Raw genomic sequence first — 19,676 nt, 5'->3', positions numbered from 1 at the left:
GATGGAACGTTGCTCGTTCAATGCTTGAAAATCGTGCTGAAACTTGCATTAAGTCACCATATACTCAATCCCTTGAATACAGCAGATATAAGTTGGATATGGAGACGATCAAAGCACACGTTTGGGTATACATGGCAGCCTATCCAATCCTCTATCGATATACCGAGCATTCTCATACAAAACACACCCTGTAATGACCACTCTATCACGCTTCGTATCATCTGTTTTGAGATTATAAAAACAATGGCACAATCTGGTCCATTAGCTTGGACATGTGTAGAACAAATTCTTTTGAGAGAAACCATTCTCGTCACACCGTCATTTCCTTGGGTCACAAACCCATTTGTACCTCGACCAACTGAAGCGACAATGTGCAAACTCTGGGCTATTGAGCTTGCAGGACTAATCAGCGAAATGGAAGTTGGCGAGTACAGTTCATTTGCTTCGTCGCAAAAAAAAGTATTTGAAAGTTTGGCTACTCGAGTTTCTTTAAGCTATCCAACCTACTCGAAAAAGCATAGCAAAGTTTTTGTTTTATGCATGCCTCCTTCCTGCCTTGCGTGGAAATATTTGGTACGTACTTTTAGATTGAATTATTCCCAAATATTGAATGTTTTAAACAGCCATTGATTGCTATGGTGTGGTTAGCCATGCGTGTAGAATTTTGTTGCTTGAATACTAGCAAAAGCTTTCAACACAACTAACCCCATTTGAATGATCTAATGTATGCTGCAGTGGACAATGCTAAATGCAATGACAAGTTTCGTCGAACATGCTCCAAACTTTTATGGCTTACTGTCCATACAAGCATTTCTTGGTGGTCAAACATCACCAACTCTAGGTAGCTCGATCCGTCAAATCCATTTACACTCTCTGAATTATTCGCTCTTGGCATTCACAAACAAAATATATCCCCATTTGCCAATCCTTCCTTCTTACTCTTCCAGACCGATCCAACCAACCAAGGCCCGAAAGGTAACTACTAGTCAAGCGCGACGTTTACCAAAGAAATCAAAACACGTTACTCCATCCAGGTTTGTATCATTTAGAGTAGGCGTCACTGGCGAAGAATCCCTTACTATTGCCCATGCAGAGGGTGGAAGCACTGCTATTCAGAGTCAATAAACATATGTATTTGAATCTGATCAGCAATATTGCAAAAATGAGGCCGTTTTGAAAACAGTTGGTACAAAAGTTAAAAGGTGGACCATTATAAGAAATGTGATTCAATTTTGGCAGCAGCAGCTCGAAGTTGTTCCAAAAACACAAATGTGAAGATGGTATGAGGCCTAGAAATAAATAAAAACTGTTAGTGGGTTCCAAAATTATCCAGCTATGCAGTAGTGTTTTTTGATAAACTAGCAATTGCATAGTATGACTTGCCCAATACGAAGATAGTGAGCAAAAAATCCCTTGTAAAGAGCAGACACCCCTTCAGCGCGTACAGTCTTTACCAAGCAATCAAAGCCGCTTTTATACAATGATCCAGTCTTTCCATCGGCTGTAGAGTGTTGATTATACTATGATGTGTGAAAATGATGATATCACCAGTTAGATAAGATTAAATGAGAAATCTGTCATCACAATCTGTAGTGCATATTGTAATGGGCTTACCATTCGGGTGCTGGCAACATCAAACGGATTCATGGCAATACAAACCAAAAGACTGGTAGCAAGACTGGCCATAAAGTGCAGAGCAATTCCACCATGACCGTCATGTACCGCGTCAAACCATCCACTTTGAAGCAAAGCCTGCTTACATCCATCGTAGCTAGAAAGTTGTACTGCTGATCCCACACCAGTTCGCATCATGGATGCATCAACACCACGCCACAATCCCTTGATACCACCTTGACGATATACAGTCGCTAAAGAATGCAGCGTTCCCTTTGTAACGTAGCTATGCTGGTGACCAACAGCCAAAATACTTCCTTTAGTGTACGATTGCATTCGCTAAAGTTGAAATGTGCATGGCATTACATAATAGTTCAAGTTAGAAAACCCTCGATCGTATAGACTGTCATTATGCTAGAGATGCAGACGTCAACCCGCTGAATAAAGTCTTACCGTTTTGATCAGAAACAGCGGGGACGCAATAAATGCACCCAAAACACCCGACATGGCTCCAGAAGTAACCATAGCAAATGCAGGTGCAATAGGCGTATTCACCTTTTCCCCATTACTCAAACTCAACGCAGCATAATCCACGCTTGACTGAATTACAGCCTTGAGTGGATCGTACAATCCCAACCGGGTGCCATTCAACAGCGTTTGATAAATGTAGGCAGGAGCCAATCCTTTTTGAATCCCTTTGAATCCTTCGGCTTTAAAAATCCGCCCAAACGCAGAAAAGGCGTTGGGATATTGTTTTGGGGGAGCATTTGTGCCTTTAGCGAGCCGGGCTTGTAGCTCACCTTGGAGTTGAAGCCGCGTCTTGACTACCTACAAGAGTTGGAATCCAGTTTATCCAATATTATTCATGGTATAGCATTAGTAATAGAACCAACACAGCCGCAGGATTTAGATGCTTGTGGTTTGTATTTGAGCAGCTTTGGATTTGTAAGACAGGGGTTGACAGTAATAGAATAATTAGACTTAAACATTACCTCCCAAGGATTGGTGAATGTAACGGCACCTAGGTAGAATTAGCCATTGAATTGTGCTGTTAATAAGTGCCAAGTAAAATTGTGATCTTTGAAATTCGTTTACAATTTATTCCCAGACATTAAAGGAGTTGATTATAAGCATTTCCTGACAGTTCTTTCAGCATAGTGTAATATAATGCAAGAGTAGGTTTTTTGTCAAGAATGTTGTTCTGAAATCATGATTGGGATTGCATTTCAAGCTGCAACTCACCACAAGCTGCAAGAGCACCAGCAACAAACCCTTTTAAATGCTGCTGAAAGGCTGTTAATGATGTGGAACTTGATTCGTCTTGAATGCCCATTCTGCTACTCTTTAGTTGGAATATGATCTGTTTCCTTTCAAAACTGTAGTTTTAACTTTCAATGGACCAGCAGCTCCAAAAACTCGAATTATGACAAAGTATTTTAACCATTCGACAATTTCAAAAAGGATTCGCGTAATAAAGCGCTTGCATTATCTTGCAGTTGAATCTCTTGTTTTGGAATGGGAAATGGTTGACTATTGATTGCTGTTGGATATTGACTACGTTGATGAATATTTTCAGTTGTCTATCAACACAATGGTCATTATATAATACAGTTACACCACGGATTTAAACCGAGATGGTTTTTGGTAGTCATACATTGTGCCATCACCAGATTCATCCATTGCAATCCAAATATTAGATTCGACTATTTCCAATACAACTCATGTCTGTTGTAACTTGAAATCAAACATGGTTGTTTTAGTTCAAGAAACCAATGATTGCAGTCTAGGAAATTCAACATGTTCCATGTCAATCATCAGGAGAAAGTCTAGTCAACTAAAGAGTTTAAGAGTACAATGTTGTCCAGTAGATTGACACTCATCATATCATGAGACTGACTTTACTTTGACATCCTTATTTAAATGGTTCATTTTACATGAATGCTGTTGTAGATACAACTCCAGTCATCGTAGTTGTTTGAAAAAGATAGACTTTATTGATTGATAATGAATCTTGCAACAATGACCCATATTGAAAACAAAGTATATCGCTACAGGATCTAGAAACTCGCCCATAGTGTACTAAATCAAATGATAAAATGATCACAGCACACGATATGTGGGACTACCAGGTAAAGCAGCACTGGCCTTTTTAATATCCTCTTCGTCTATGCCATCCACGCCAGCAACAAGGGTTTCCTTTGCCAAAAGACGAATTTCTGAAATCTTCATCACAATCAAGTCACGACGGAGAAAGTCGAGGTTCAAGTTAAGAGTATCCATTTCAGAAAATAGCAGTTTGCGATCCATAGCACTTTTTCCAGCAACTTCGACATTTTTCTTTCAACATAAATTACAGCATCATACAACTTGATCAGTATAATTGAAAGTAATGCAATCAAGTACACCAGGCATTATAGAAACTATACCTTGATCAGAGCAACAAAAGGCATGACGCGTTTATCTTGCAAAAGACCTTCTTTGGCCAAGATCTCCTTTTCCTGACCATTGAGCTTTTGAGTGGCTTCGTCCCAGGTTTGCTGGAGAATGGCCACGACCTTTTCTTGCCATTCGGGAAATTCAATTGCAATATAGAGATGAAGTTTTTTAGGCTTGTCCGATTCAACAACAGGCTCAGACTTGGCACCCTTTTTAGATCGCTTCTTGGCAGCTGTGTCATCGGCAGATCTGATTTTGGAGCCAAGTTCACGAACATACGAAGCAGCAGCAAGAAGACCAATATCAACTGGAGATGTTTTGGGCCATTTTTCAAACATGATCGATTTTGACTTTTTAAGAACATCTGACCAAATGTGCTCAGACCAATGTGGAGTGACAGGAGCCATTAGTACAGCTTCAACTTCAATAAAGCGGATAATCATGTCCTTGTGCAGGCCTTCAAACGATTCATTGTGCGAATTGGCGAGATTGATTCCTTGACCAGTAGTAGCTTTGCGATACTCGTTACGCGCATGCTGTAAATCATAGAAACTGCATTTCAAGGCATCACGGTACATCATGCCACTATAAGCCTTTTCAGCATTATTGATAACATAATCTATCTCAGAGGCAAACACTTTGTCGTTCCAAGTGAGTAGACCTGAGCGAAGACTGTCCTTGGAAATCAGCGCAACAGACTCTTCAATCCATTCCTTTTCCGTATAAAGTTTAAGAATGGCATCGTCGGCAGTTTTTTCAACAAAGTTTGCATCTTCCAGACCATCTCCGGCATCAGCAAGAGCAAAGCGAGTAGCATCTGCACCATACTTTTCAAGAGATTCGCTCAAAGAAAGAGAGTTGCCAGTAGATTTGGCCATTTTTTCACTGTTGAGAAGCAAGTGCCCATTCACACGAACAGCCTGTGGCCATTTGTCTTTTGGGAAAATGGCAGTATGATTATACAAGAAAAACGTCAAATGATTGTTGATCAAGTCCTTTCCAGAGCATCGAAGATCGAGAGGATAAAAGTACTCAAACTCGCGACGCATTTTTTCGAGAGTTTCATTGGGGATTTCCGACTTTTCAGGCTTTGGTCCTTTAAGGAAAATATATGACCACACCTCATCTGTCATTTGCTCTGGTTTAATGTTGGCAGGTCCAGGCTGAGAACCATTGAGGGTTCCACCATGTAACATGTGGGCGACAGTGTAGTAGGCCATATAAATAGTAGAGTCAGAAAGGGACTCAATCAGCCATTCCTTGTCCCAAGGTAAGCGACTTCCAAGACCAAAGCTGCGAGAACAGGCCCATTGGCCAAGCCAATTCAGAGTCTGCTCAAATGCATTACGTGCCTCGACGGTGTACGTGTTCATGCTATCTAAGCATTCCTTGGCAAGAGCTTTCCAGCTATCCTCACCATAATTCATATACCATTGAGCAGCAAGCGTTACAACACATTCATCACCACTACGACTCATGATCAAGCTCTCAGGCTCAGAGTATGGAAATGCATCACCGCTTTCGATTAGCAGGGTTCGAATGATGGGTTTTGCCTCTTGCACAGGTTTTCCAGCATACGCACCAACCATCATGGTACCGTTGTAGAATCCCTCCTTGTACACTACATCTTTGGCATCAGCAAGCTGCTTTTTGTCTTTTTGACTATTGATCTTGAATTTTTCAACAGCAGCGACGGCAGGCAAGTTGCCCAGGTTAGGAGTGCTGATAATGGGCTTGGGTGGTAAGTAGGGTTCGATCCATTCCTTCTGAACATGATAGTAGGATGCTTTTTTGACAAGATCCAGTAGGGTAATGTAATCATCTGGAGAATCCGATGGCACAGAGGTAACAATACCAGTTCCCTGAAATTGATGATTTTTATCAGGAAACAAGTCAGAATAGCGTTACAAATGTATTAGAGTCAAATAAATATCAAGCAAGCAGACTTGAACATACCTTGTTGGCAAGGACACCCTCCATTGGAAGAGTATACAAGCACTCGTAGGAAGTAAGCGGAGATGACAATGGAAGACCAACAAGATCCCAGCCTTTAAGATCGGCAAGCTTGACAATTTTCCCCTTTTCCTTGAAAAGTGACTGGTAGGTCATATTGCGAGCAGCACGATATGTACAGACCCATGCCTCAGTATCGCTGACTTCAAAAACACCATAGTCTAGATCTACACCAACATAGCAGTTGGTTTGACCATACATGGTTTCTGGTCTGAACGTAGCAGCAACAAGATAAAGAGTTCGACCACCGAGAGCCTTGACAAACTTTTCAGATGATATCAATTCACCGACAGGCTTGTTGTCCTTGACACGACTTCGATCAGCAACTGGTGTCTTGTTGAGTTGCTCCAACTTTACTTTAAGCTTGATACCAGTGTATTCCTGAATGCCGACACCTTCGCCAGATGCACGATCGTGGTCCATACAAGGCTGGCCATCCACAGGCGAATACACAGTGTATCTCTCACCAAACAGAATCTTGGCGGGATTCGAGCTACGAAGAGTGTTAAATTGCCATCGAATAAACGAATCATAATAAGGGTTGATATCGGTGGTGATGAAAGAACGACGCCAGTCCACATGGGCACCGAGACGTTTTAAATCAGTCTAAACATCAATATTTAAAAAATAGATAGAGTTGATATAGTTTTACTAGAAATCAAATCATTCGACTCAATGACCATTTCAAAATAAAAATGCTGCAAAAAATTACCATTGCGATGGGAGGAAAATACGACATCCAAAAATAGGGATCTACAAAATGTTGAATGTCTTTGTTTGGAATACCCATGAATCTCATGATTTGAAATTGGTATTTGAGACCAGTTGACTTGGCGGCCTGTTTTGCGTGCTAATATACAAACAGTATTTAGACCAAGATAAAGAATGCAATGATCAAGACTAAATTCTCAAAGTAATCAAAAAGCTACCTTTTTCTTGATCTTGCTAGGATCATTGTTTTTTTCAACATCAAGAGCCGGCTCGACATGATCAAAGGTTTCCTGTTCCTCTGTTTCCTCTAAAATAGAAACGAATCAATGATTTCACATATCCAGAAATGTCAAGTCTAGGTTTTAGTTTCAACAATACCGTTATAGCCTTCAAACTCGAGACCGAATAGCTCAACTTCGCGCTTGAGTTTATCAGCACATGCCTAGTTGGAAATCAGGGTTGAAACCAATATTAGTGCCAGCAACCTGTCAGATAGACCAGCAAAAGATTGCAAGAATCTACCTTGATTGGCATGCCAGTGCAGTGAAACCCAAATGGAAACAGAGCACGTTTTCCTCTGAGTCGCTCATAGCCGACAGCGAATTCAGTTTTTGAAAAAGAAAAGGCATGGCCCAGATGGAGAGTGCCATTCATGTAAGGAAAGGGAAAGGCGACCATGTATTTGGGATCAAGCGGTTCATCTGGTCCAGGCGCATCGATTTCAAAGACTTTAGCGGCTTCCCAGCCAGCTTGAGCCTTGACTTCAAGTTCTAGCAGAGCATCTCTTTTTTTAAAAGCCTTTTCAATAGTCAGCAATGAGAGTTTTGGTTTATTCCGAGTCAAGTGAATGTTATGCAAAGCAAGACCAGTGCAAGCATTGCTGCAAGACAGCCGTTCCGATCACTGCCACTCACCTTGCCGGGCTCTTCAGCGGGTGTAGACATAACAGTTGGTCGGAATGAAGTCAAGTTGGCCAAGCAGCGTCGGGTTGAAATCCTCGATGTTTGATATGAAAAAGTAAGTGCAGTGAATGGACGACTGGCCCAAGAAGGAATCAGAAACGGTCTGCAGGAAGAAAGACGGTGTGAGTAAGACAGAGTGATGAATTCAATGGAATAGAAAAGCAGTCAAGATGGACGAGTGTTGTGATGGCAATCCGTAGCAAGACAGTCGCTCCAAAGTAATGTTTTCGATCAATTTCTGTATTCTCGCAGCTTGAGTCGTTGCTTGAACTGGAATTGTTTTCCTATCGGAAACGATCGCTGAATGCGCTGTACAATCACCAAGTTTCAATCTAGACAATAGGTTGGGTCTCGATACAATCTACTCAATATTCGCGCTCTAGTTCAACAATCAACTAGATGTGTTCCATTCTGTATAGTTACACTTGTAATTCTTTAATTCAAAAACAATAAATGTTTATTGTGTACCATCTAAAAAGATGATAATGACTGATAAAAACTGGCGTACTTAGGCTTTATGAGAAGCTGATACTACGGCAACAGCATATGAGCCGCTATGGCTAATGGTGGCCTTGAGTCCTGCGACACCGGCTAATGCAACAGCCTTTTTGGCGTCGCCGTGGAGAACCACGATAGGTGCTTGTCCTTCTGCACGAGTGATCTCAATCTCATTCAATGGAGCGCCTGCACCTTTGGTCCATACAACCTTGTTACCTGCTGCATTCGAAACTGCCTTGATCACAGCTTCTTTGGCTGCCCAACGACCTGCAAAACTGGCTGTGGGGTTGGCAGATGCCTTGCAATATGCAATCTCTTCAGGCGTAAAGTTGCGAGCAACAAACACATCGTTAGTGATTGACATTTCGGAAATCAGCTGCACATCAACACCGAGACCGTCGGTAGATGAGGCACCAAGCTTGGTAGCAGCTTGTTCAACGAGCGCGTGTGTAACCGCCAAATCAGAGGATTTGATGGTTTCTTTTCCTGCAAGAGCATCCTTGTTGTTAAAGTTGTAGGATCCGGTCTTCTTGTCAAATGTAGCACGTGCAAGCGGATTGAGATAAACAGTAGACTGTTGTGCATCAGTATATGGTGCAGCATCCTTGACACGGACAAGAGGTGCTGTACTAGTAAGCATCTCGTGGTAGTATCGGTACGAAGCAACTTGACGAATCTCGCGCTCCTTGGCATATGCCTCGAAATTGGCATCATCAATCGCTGCAAATAGGTAGTCGGGATGAAGAACCAGTATTTCTGCACCTGCCTGTCCAAATCCAAACGACTTGAGCACAATCGCCTTGAGACCGTCAGTTTGAACAGATCGGCTGGGATACACAATGTACTTGAATTTACGAAGACGATCTTCTACGTTATCAAGATTGCGATTACCTGGAACAATACCAGTTTCAAGCATCTGAAGTGCACCATTGAGCATCCAAGCTGCTGCTGCACCCTTGGGATGTCCAGTAAGATGCTTCTGGAAAACAGCTGGAAGAACATTACCAGATGTACGGCCAAGATGCTCCATTTGCTGATTCACGACAGACGACTCGTTGTAGTCGTTGGCCTTGGTTCCTGTGCCGTGGAAAGACGCAACTCCAATGTCGTCAACAGTAAGACCAAATGTGGATAGACCGGCACGTAGAGGAGAAACGTGAGGGTTGCTGCGCCACCAGTCGTGAGACCATGTGGACAAGGCTGCCTTTTCCTTACGGCAAGCATCTTGCTCAATAAGAGCAGTGCGCTCAGCCATGAATACATCTTTGTCGGTGATGAGACCATTTGCAAGACCGGTTTGGAGTTCACCCTTCAAGTCTTCCAACTCTTCGGCAACGCACTGTTTAATAAACTCGCGCTCGCGCTTGAGATAACGAGCACGGTATTTGATATCTAAAAGTGGGTATGATTTGGCAGTGCCAAATGAAGCTTCGCGAGCAGTAGTGAGCACACCTTGTCCCGGAGCAGGAACAGATCGGCTGTTTTTGTCTGTAGCAGTGCTGGTTGATGCAATAATGCCACGAATAGGAACACCCATCTTGAGAGCAAGACTGGCAGTCATCAATACTGCAATACCAGCACCATGAGACTCCATAAAGCCGCTGCGAGTGTCAGAAGCAGGACGGCACATCTCACGGGGTTCGCGACCCATGGCAAACTCAGCATCAGAGCTGGATGTGGCCTTCATATTGGCAAATTCATATGAGCTTTCCTCTTGGAAATCATCATAGCCACCACAGATAACAACGCGTGCCTTGGCAGACAAGAGAGTATCCACTGCAATCTCGACAGATTCGGCAGCAGTAGCACATGCACCAACAGGTGTCTTGATTGGTCCAGACGACGAAAGAAGCAACATATTAATCCATGCAGGCATGGTGTTGATAAAGCTTTCTTGTAAAATGTCTTTGGAAGAGGGCATTTCAGCATATCTTCTAAAGATTTTGCGCATGGCCAGCATGCCACCCATACCACCGCCAGCTGTGTTTCCAACCTCGGAAACATGAACGTATTTGTAAAACTCGTACGGATCAGTGATACCAGAAGAAATAAGTGCTTCAACAGTCGCAACCAAAGTATATAGAGTAATTGGATCAACCTGTGCAACAATATCTTCGGGAACACCATAACGCTGCGCACTCCATCCAGATGGGATTTGACCAGCGACAAGACGATCAAAACGAAGTGATTTTGGCACATAAATGCTAGCACCCTTGGCAAAACTGACAAACCATTGATCACCGCGCTGCTCAATAATGGCAGATTCGCCATTGTGTAGTTTGAAGGCAGCAGCTTCTTCCTTGCTAACCTCAATGGCAGTCATCTCTTCTGTGATGGCGATTTCTTGAATGAACATCTTTTTGGTAGGCTCATAGCCTTCAAAAATCTCTGGCTCAATCAGACGGATACCTGTGTGTTCAAGAATCTTGGTCTCGTACTTGCTCTTGATCTCAGAGTCTTGAACTGGCTGCTTGGTCTCAACATCAATCCATCCAGAATAGTTGGGAATCTTTCCAAGAGGACCACGGTGGAAAGTAATGTATCCCATGATCCATGCCAATTCAATGCAGCCTTCAAGTGATAGCTCGCCGTAGCTTTCCATTTCCCAACGAGTACGCGAACCACCATAAGGTCCAACTTCTCCAAAGCCAGTAACAACAATAACCTTGTCCAAGTCAAGCATACCGCGTAGATGAGTCATGGTAGGCTTCTTGAGCTTAAGGAAATCAAACTTCATGTTAGCACGGGGAGTAACAGTAATATTGGCTCCCTTGGCAGGTCCTTTGACGACTTGATGATCAAGAGTAGTTTCACGAGCAACAGCACGACGAATCTCAGAGGTCTCGAGCAGCTTGCTCCTCAAGTCAAATGAAATTTTGTTGAGTTCGGCTACAAAATGCAAGCCACCATTGAGATCTGCCCAAATAGGTTCAGTGTAGGTGCGGTTAACAATCGACTGATGAAGCAGACCAACTAGATTGAATGCCATCTCATGTTGAGAAAAGGTACGGGCACCAAGAGACTCGATTCCTTGAGCTACCATGTTATTGGCAGACATTAGACCAGTGCCACGAGTCCAACCAATAACTGCACCAATCATGGTAAGATAGTTGCTCCATTTTTCAGAATGGAACCGGTTCATAAGAGTCTCCAAAGCAATCTTGGACTCGCCATATAGACCATCACCGCCAAAAGTACCGTGGTTAGGAGAAAGTGGAAGCATCACGGCAGCAGGACGAGTATCGTATCCAAACGAAGCCTTTTTGGTCTTGACTTCACCGAGCAGGCGAAGCAGGTTGGTCAACATGATGCGATGAGCAAGCTCAGATTTGGAATCAATACCATCAAGCTCGCGACCTTGTTCTGGAATAGCAGCAAATGGAATAATTGCATCAAGATCCCAACCAAGTCCTAGCTTGGGATCCTTGTTGTAGATGTATTCAACAATAGCCTTGACATCCTGGTGCGAGCCTCCGTTAAACGGAACAACCACCAAACGCGATCCCTTTGAACCGTGTGACTCGTAGATGGACTGATAATACTCAAGATTAGACTTTTGGAAACGAGACGTAGTAACAATGATTTGAGCACCTCCAGAAAGCAGTGCTTTTAGAATTTCCACGCCAATAGAATCCTTTCCGCAGCCAGTAATGAGCACGTTTCGATTTTTGAAACTAATACCATCCTTGGCCATTTCAGCCAACGAGTCAAGATAGACATTGGTAAGTTCTGCATCGGGCTCCCAATGACTGGGATCAGCAACAGAGCGACGCTTGAGGAACAAAAAGGGCAAATTGGGCTGATTAAACGTTGGCTGGGGAATGTTATCCTTAATAGACTTGAAGATGGTATCCAACTTGTTTTTGAACTCGACATTGGCAACACCATTGGTCTTGACAAGATCATTAAGAGCACTAAAATCTGCAATCAATGAGGAAGAGTCGGGCAGTTTGGTGAGATTGCTACCAACGCGCATCTCATTGACGTAATCCTTCATATTGCTAGTGCTGCGGCGCTCCTCAACATACAGTAGCTCGCCCTTATCATTAATGGTTGTGACTGGCTTGGTTGGACGATAAGCCAGGTTTTTATACACAGGGTCAGCATTGAGAGCTGCCTTGCAGTTATCAATGAGAACACGGCCAAGTGTCTTGGCACGAGCATAGTTTTCGCCCTTGCTTTCATCGCAGTTGTTGATGTAGTACTCCATAAAGTTAATAACAGCTTCAGCATCGTCAGTGCGATTCATCAAGTGCACGGCCTGATTCATCAGATCGCGATCAACACTTGTAATGCGTCCAAAGACAAAGTCATAGTACAGCTGGAGAGCATCTTGGCGAGCCCAATTCCAGTGAGAGTCGAAAATTCGAGCTTTGAGAATGTCAAAGGATGGACGAATACCATCACCGTAAGCATCTCCATGCTCAGTCTGCCACATGTCCAACTGTAGCTGCAGAGCTGCATTGAGATTGCTGTGAGCATCAGCAAGACGCGAGCCTTCCAAAAGATCGACATCAAGGAATTTGGCATACAAAGACAACTGCTGGCGCACCATCTTGTTCATCTTGTCTTTAAGATCAGTAAAATCTTTGCTATTGACAGTTACAGCTCCAGTAGCGGCTCCACCGGCAGCTCCGCCAGCAGCTTCAACACCACCACCAAGTGAAATACCAAGTTTGGAAGCATAAGAAACAGCAATCTTATCAAGCCAAGCCTTGGCCTCTATCTCAGAACCAAGACGTGCGGCAGGTTCGTGAACGAGACCGTGAAGCAAAACACCTTCAGTACGCTTGGGTCCAAGGCCATGAACAGAAGACATGTGAGCCTTGACCTGACCCATACCAAATCCACCAGGCATCTTTCCAGAAACCAATTTGTTAACAAGAGTAGTAGAGGTTTTACCAAGAGTACCAGAATGGGAATTTTGCAAAGCAGATGCAACTTCGCCAAGAGGCAATTCTTCAGATTTGTCTGCAAGAACGTTGCCAAATTCAGCGGCAAGATCACCAAGAATTTCATTTTGCAAAGTAGACTTTCCACCAACCAGATCCTTGATGGTTTTGCTGGATGGAATTTCATCCAGAGACTTTTTCAGTTTGTTGGCAATCAAAACATACAGCACCTCGCTTGCCGTGACAGGCTCTTCGGAAACAGGGCCAGCAGCACTAACCGAGACAGCAACTGGAGCAGCAGCAACGGCAGCAGCAGCGGGTGCGGCAGCAGGAGCGTCGGAAACTACCGGTTCGGCAATCTCTGCAACAGCATCTTCAAATTCGTAGTAAATCTCACGACGATTTTTAGTAGAGCAAAGCTGGGTACGCTTCTGATTAACAGCATCGTCATAAGCCTCATATTTAATTTTGAGGGTACGAGCAGCCATACCAGCCAATACAGGACTAGGGCCAACTTCAATCAAACGCTCAACCTGGAAATCACGGAAAAGTACATCCTGAGTTTCAATCCATCTGACAGAGCTGGCAAACTGATGAGCCAGTAGTTCAATCAAAAGAGTGTATGCACGCTGTTGCTGAACAGCAGGGTCTTTTGCATCGTGTTCTTTCCAAGAATCCAAGACAGTCTTGATATGAGAAGACTTGGTGAAAGAGTACACATACTCAAAGTAGGACAAGTCAATGGTAAATGGACGCGCAGTCAAGTTGGGAATATACTTGCTGTGAAGACGTTCAACATTAATGAAACGCATGTCAAGGTTTGCAAACAGAATGTTACGGAACGCAGCAATACCATTGGTAAGGAAGGTTGAATGGAATGGTACATCGATTCCGGCCAACGGAACAGTTGCGACACCACGTTGAGGAGTAATAATACCACCGCCAGCCTTCTTGGTGGCACGTGAGATCTCAATCTTTTCCATCACAATATCATCAAGAAGTTTTTCAATCTCGGCAACAGATTTAACCTTGGTTAGCTCAACAAAGTTCATGTTGAGGGTCTTGAGTTTGTCCAACACAAGACGCAGAGTGTCCAAATAGACCAGCTCGCCAGCAATAACATACTGGAAGTTTTCAACGTTAAAGTTGACAATCTCAATCAGTCCTTGCGAGCATCGGGCAATGGAGCTAATAATAAACTTGAGACCCATTTCACCAATAGTGGTGCTGACGCGAACAGGGTTAGCAGCAACCATACCATACTGAGATCGACCAGAACTATCACGAGGCACAGCAACCTGCATGGTCATACCACGGTAGAAAGTAATGTCAACCATGCTCTCAATAGTGAGCACCTCTCCAAAAGCAGAAAGGGCAGCATACTCGCCAAGACTGTGACCAGCAAATGGAGCACCAGCTTGAACAACACCACTGCCACGCATATCAGTAAATGATGCAATGGCAAGCAGAGTGAGTGCTGGCTGGGTAAATTGAGTAGCAGACAGCAGACCTTGGGGATGGTAAAAGGTATATGACATGGTAGATAATGTGATTTCGGGGAAAATAGAAATATGCTCGGTAACACCAGCTGCATTGACAATGTCATACATCATACTCATGTAATGGTCACGAATCTTGGCACCCTTGTGTCCACCAAAGAATACGGTTTTGGATTTGGGGTTGTCACGCACAATCTCAAGAATCGAGAGACCATAAGTGTCCAAAATATACAGATCAGCACGATCCCATACTTCACGCGCAAGCACGGATGATTTGTACAAATCCATGCCCATGCCAACCTCCTGAGAGCCTTGACCAGTGAAAACATATGCACTTGTAGATTGTTCAACTAGAGCAGATCCAGTTAAAACGATGGCGCCTCGTGTGTTGAAAGTCTCGATTTTGACCAAAAGCTTTCCATTACTCATGCCAACATGAGACAGCTTGGTCTCAAGAAGCTCGCCGGGAAGAACCATGTCCATAAAAGTGACTTGGTATTCGCGAACACGCTCAGGCTGATTATTGGCAGCATATACCTCGACAAATTTACGAGTAGAAGCACTGGTCCACATGCCGTGGGTAATGGTTCCGGGAAGGGAAGCAAGATCAGCAAAGTAAGGATTGACGTGAATGGGGTTCAAGTCACCAGAGCTTTCTGCATATCCAACGTTGTTGGCAGGAACACGAGCAACAGCCGAAAACAACTTGGAATCAGGAAGAAGCGAGTAGCCTCCTGATGGGAAATAAACCTCCTTTTCTATTGGAGAACCATTGCGATTAAGATACTCCATCACAACATTTCCGTGACAGTTTGTGGATTCACATTCAACACGTCCAATCTCAATCGTCTCTCGAGTGGTCTTGAGTAAAATGGAGCCATTACACTGAACGCTGGAAAACAAATTGGCGCTACTGTATTTGGCAACGGTTTCAAGGCGGAACAAAAGAGTGACACCGGGCTGGAGATACTGTTCAGAAACAGAGGATTTGTTCCATTTGGCCCATGGCTTAGACTTGAGAACTGCAATGTCTTTGTTTGAAGCCAGCTCCAGACGAACAGTCTTTTCAATCGTTTTGGCAAACGAGTTGTGGAAATCGGTAAACTTTCCACGATAAAGGAAGCGAGAAGTGATTTCAACAATGGGTTTGCTGACACCATTGACAGTTTTGGAAAGAATGCCCTTGACCTCGACAGTCTTTCCAGAGTCGCTGATAAGAACTGATTGAATGCTGGCTTCCGTGTCAATAACGTCACCAGACTCGATCATTTCGCGCGAATCAAGCATACGGAACTCGTTGGAGAGATGAACGAGACGCAGCAAATCACCGTCAATCTCCTTGGGCTGCAGAGCAGTCACAAGTGAGCGCCATCCAGCAACAATTGCAAAGTCCATTGGAGCAACAGTTTTTCCTTCTTTGCTGGGCTTGGCATAAAGCTCAGCCTCGTTTCCAATAAAGTGGACAAAGTCGGATACGCGCTGCAAATCTACAGTGAAGCTGCTCTTGAAAATGTCGTGAGGAGAAAGTGAACACTCGGCACTAGAAATATTCCACAATAAAGCGTAAAACTTCTTGACACGATCGCTACGTCCTTCCATGACCTCGTGGATAGGATTACGACCCTGAGTGGGAATATAAACAAATTTAAACTCGAGAGGAATTTGCTTATCGTGGCGTTGCTCGAAAAGCGTAACTGAGATAAGACCACAATCCTGGCGACGGATAATGACAGACGGGTGACGTTGAGGAATTTGACTCAACACCTTGCGACGATCATAGACAGACAAAATTATGGGCTTGTGCTTGCTATCGTGTCGCAAGAAAACGGTCTGTCCGGGACGAGGACGGAGGATACGGCGGATAGGATTGCTCACAAGCAGTTTATCCTGAACAATGGAATCAGAGGCTAGCAAAGCACGCATCCAACTGGTTTCAGGTCCTGCAAGATACTCAAAGTAGTCATTGACTGAAGGAAGTTCAGAAGCATTTGTAGAAAGCTCAAGCATAGTAGAAAGCTCTGATCCTTCGTTTGACTCGGAGACTTGGACATGTGCAAGTTTAACCTGGCTATTGGTAATAGGTGCAATATACTCAATAACAGGGATAGTAGACTCGTCATTGTTGTAGTATTTGGCCTTGATGGCTGAAATCTGACCATGATAGATACCGTCAAGAATATGCTTAACAGGCTCGTCGACAACAGCTGAATGGCGCACAGCAACAGGTCCCTGAAGAATAGCAACACGCTGGGCATCTTGCTCAACAATAGCATCCAGATCTTCAGATTGCCACAAAGAGTCTTTCTTGAACCAAAATTCAAATTTGTCGTCAAAGACGGGAATAAAGTTGACGGGTTTACGAACAGGATTGCTACACACTGCAAGAAAGTAGAATACATCCTCTTGAGTCAGAATCTGTGAAGAAGCCTCGGGGAATGCCTCAAGGAACCCAGCAACAAACGACAATGGATCGTGATCCAAAGTAGTGTATGATTGAAGAAGAGAGGCAGCCGAAGTTTTTGAAAACCGCTCTTCAACACGGCGAAGAAAGTCGCCAGTAACATCACGTAGAGTGACATCGACCCAGCGAGCACTATCCGCAAAATACAAACACGATACCAATCGGTTCACTACCTCGGCATATGTCATTTCGTGAAGATCGCAAGTGCTTCCATCAGCCTTGCGACCAAACCACTGCTTTTGAAAATCCTCATTCAGCTTCTTGATAATATAATCTCTTTTCTCGAGCAAAACCGGAAGACGCTTCTTTGGAGGGAGACTAAAGATAATGTCGTCCATTTCCTTCCAGAATAACACACCGCGATTGGCAACTTTGTGGATAGGTTCGCCAAGCTCAGACTTGACAGTGATGATACCACCAGTCTCGCCCTTGTAGGTTTTTTCCCAATGAGATTCATCTGTGATACCTTTGGCATTAACCATTAGCTCCTTTACTCCGCGTGATGCCAAACTTTCTTGAGCAACCATGACACGAGTTCCAAGCAAAATACCATCAAAGGGCATAGGAGCATAGTCAAACTTGATGCTCCATTCACCAGTAAGGTAAGGAAGCGTTTCAGTGTGGTCTCCAAATCCAGATCCAACAACCAGAATAATGTTATCAAGACGACGAATAGCAGCATAGGTCTCAAACATGGGTTGATGGAAATCTTCAAAAGAGTGGTGACCACCACCACGACCGCCTGTCCACTGGAGAACAATTGACAGGTTGGGATGGTTTTTGGCAATCGACACAACACGGCGAATGGTTTCGATTGAGCCAGGTTTAAAGGCAACATAACGATGGCCAGCAGCCTCAAGATTAGTGCAAATCTCATCAGCAACGTCTAGCGATGGAACACCTGCGGCAACGCAGATACCTTCAATGGGGATACCCTCGCGACGCATGGCCTGCGAAGCGGGATATTGGAATCCCCAAAGACGGGGATTGAGAAACAGAATATTCAAGTTGATTCCTTCACCTGCAGGAACAAGATCCATAATTTTCTGGATACGATTGCGCAAATATGCTTCGGTGTGCTGACCACCGCCAGCCAGCTCAACGTGATAGCCAGCATTAATAACAGCAGCAACAAACTGTTCGTTTGCAGTAGTAGGCGTCATGGCAGCAACCATAACGGGAGGTTTAGCCGTAAGACGGCTAAAGGGAGTATCAATGTGAATTTCGTTGGTGCTTGCAATCTTGACAAGACGAGGACGGTATTTTTCGCCCCAGTTAGTTGCGTACTTGACTGACTTTGAATCGTAGTTGTAGAGACTTGACTTATCAAGTAACTCGGATCCAGAAACATCTAAATTGTTGGCCAAAATAACATGAACGCCAGTTCCCTCCTTGTTGCGATAAGTAAGACCACCGACACCCGATATACCACCTGGACCAAAGTCGATCACATGAGTAATGTTGGCTTGATTGGTTGCCTTTTCCCACTCGACAGATTGCACACAAATCTGTTTGACAAGCGACATGGCAATGCTTTCTGCTTTGCGCACATCCTCGCCAGTATGTGTATTGAAAACGGGAATGGTAAGCTCGGCACTGTTAAATTCGAGACTATGCGTTTCAATATCTTGTTTTAAAATAGCAGGAACACTCTCAAGATAGTTCGAGTGGAAAGGCACCATCACAGGAAGGAAGCGCGAGGAGAATCGAATCTTACGCTCAGAATAAGGAATGCGCGACTGATCTACACCTGGCTGAACCTTGAGCTTACGAAGAGCCACATTTAAACCATAGAGAGACTGCGGCAATCCAGTGCAGATAACGGTGCGGGGACCATTGATGAGTGCAAGACTGATGTGACGATCAGCAGGCAAAAAAGAATTTGTAGCATCAACATGCTTTTTAATCTCGCACAACTGCAGACCAGTTACAGCCAGCATAGGAGTGGGAACACCCTCGTTATTGGTAATAGAATCCTCAAGAATGCTAGGATTAATGGTGGTAGAGGGTGATGCGTTTTGGGAGCGCAGACCAATCCAGAAAAGAAGTGCAAGAGCTTTTTGGCAGTTATCAAAAAACTCTTGTTCAGTGTTTGACGCAGCAATTGCAACCGAGGACACAATGCCTTGACTGTGGCCAGTAGAGCCAATAAAATGCTGTCGAAGCTGACCAGGAGTCAGATCGAGGGTTTTGAGCAGCACATAGTATGCGACCAACTGAGTCAGACCAATCAAGGGAAGACTCAAATGAGTAGCAAGAAGGTCCTCGGTCAAAGGACGAGTGTCTGGCTGTTCAAGCCATGAAAGAACATTAATCAGAGTAGCATGATGACTCTGAGCCTCGACAGATCCAGAGTGCTTTGCAAGAGTGACTGCAGCTCTGGAGATGAATGGGCGTGTGAATGTATCGTAGGTAGCATGAAGGGTAACCAGCTCCTCAAAGTAATCCTCGGCATTGCCTTGACCACCAAATATAGGAAAGAGAACAACAGATCCCCATTCCACTGCAGACAAGAGAGCAGGAGGTTTGGGTAGGAATTGCTCCTTGGACACAAGGCCGTTTTTGGACAGCAAAGCCAAAGCTGCATAGT

At 44.1% G+C, this 19,676-nt stretch overlaps 4 protein-coding genes across 4 annotated transcripts; 1 reads left to right on the top strand and 3 right to left on the bottom strand.

Moving 5' to 3' along the window:
• Positions 1 to 243: 243 nt before the first annotated feature.
• BATDEDRAFT_85341 (uncharacterized protein) lies at positions 244 to 1,125 on the top strand (the record flags this gene model as incomplete). The annotated part of the gene is made up of 2 exons (XM_006676323.1): positions 244 to 573; positions 736 to 1,125. The coding sequence occupies 2 exons, from the start codon at positions 244 to 246 to the stop codon at positions 1,123 to 1,125; spliced, it is 720 nt and encodes a 239-aa protein (XP_006676386.1).
• BATDEDRAFT_18559 (uncharacterized protein) lies at positions 1,114 to 3,021 on the bottom strand. Its single transcript, XM_006675123.1, has 6 exons — positions 2,857 to 3,021; positions 2,607 to 2,635; positions 2,068 to 2,442; positions 1,615 to 1,953; positions 1,384 to 1,520; positions 1,114 to 1,289 (listed from the first exon to the last, which is right to left on the bottom strand). The coding sequence occupies exons 1-6, from the start codon at positions 2,945 to 2,947 to the stop codon at positions 1,211 to 1,213; spliced, it is 1,050 nt and encodes a 349-aa protein (XP_006675186.1). The 5' UTR covers positions 2,948 to 3,021; the 3' UTR covers positions 1,114 to 1,210.
• Positions 3,022 to 3,554: 533 nt separating this feature from the next.
• On the bottom strand, positions 3,555 to 7,930 carry BATDEDRAFT_15609 (leucine--tRNA ligase CDC60). Its single transcript, XM_006675072.1, has 9 exons — positions 7,689 to 7,930; positions 7,297 to 7,572; positions 7,153 to 7,216; positions 6,993 to 7,081; positions 6,776 to 6,913; positions 6,373 to 6,669; positions 6,007 to 6,318; positions 4,041 to 5,912; positions 3,555 to 3,951 (listed from the first exon to the last, which is right to left on the bottom strand). The coding sequence occupies exons 1-9, from the start codon at positions 7,716 to 7,718 to the stop codon at positions 3,715 to 3,717; spliced, it is 3,315 nt and encodes a 1,104-aa protein (XP_006675135.1). The 5' UTR covers positions 7,719 to 7,930; the 3' UTR covers positions 3,555 to 3,714.
• A 243-nt stretch (positions 7,931 to 8,173) lies between these two features.
• Positions 8,174 to 14,745, bottom strand: BATDEDRAFT_32762 (uncharacterized protein; the record flags this gene model as incomplete). Its single annotated transcript, XM_006675605.1, has 2 exons — positions 8,174 to 13,775; positions 14,742 to 14,745. 2 exons carry the CDS (start codon positions 14,743 to 14,745, stop codon positions 8,245 to 8,247), a joined length of 5,535 nt encoding a protein of 1,844 aa, XP_006675668.1. The 3' UTR covers positions 8,174 to 8,244.
• Positions 14,746 to 19,676: the final 4,931 nt, after the last annotated feature.

This window comes from Batrachochytrium dendrobatidis, assembly GCF_000203795.2.
Source record: "Batrachochytrium dendrobatidis JAM81 unplaced genomic scaffold BATDEscaffold_1, whole genome shotgun sequence".
Lineage (NCBI taxonomy): Eukaryota > Fungi > Chytridiomycota > Chytridiomycetes > Rhizophydiales > Batrachochytrium > Batrachochytrium dendrobatidis.
Note: the sequence above shows the minus strand (reverse complement) of the source record. Positions and strands in the feature narration are given on the sequence as shown.

Bases quoted from the DNA above. Each gene is read 5' to 3' on its own strand.
- BATDEDRAFT_18559 (XM_006675123.1), bottom strand. From the start codon at position 2,947: ATGGGCATTCAAGACGAATCAAGTTCCACATCATTAACAGCCTTTCAG. The intron at 2,443-2,606 runs GTAATGTTTAAG...CAACTCTTGTAG, and splicing joins CATTCACCAATCCTTGGGAG to GTAGTCAAGACGCGGCTTCA. The intron at 1,521-1,614 runs GTAAGCCCATTA...CACACATCATAG, and splicing joins ATGTTGCCAGCACCCGAATG to TATAATCAACACTCTACAGC.
- BATDEDRAFT_15609 (XM_006675072.1), bottom strand. From the start codon at position 7,718: ATGTCTACACCCGCTGAAGAGCCCGGCAAG. The intron at 6,670-6,775 runs GTAATTTTTTGC...ATTGATGTTTAG, and splicing joins ATTTTCCTCCCATCGCAATG to ACTGATTTAAAACGTCTCGG. The intron at 3,952-4,040 runs GTATAGTTTCTA...TTATGTTGAAAG, and splicing joins CTTTTGTTGCTCTGATCAAG to AAAAATGTCGAAGTTGCTGG.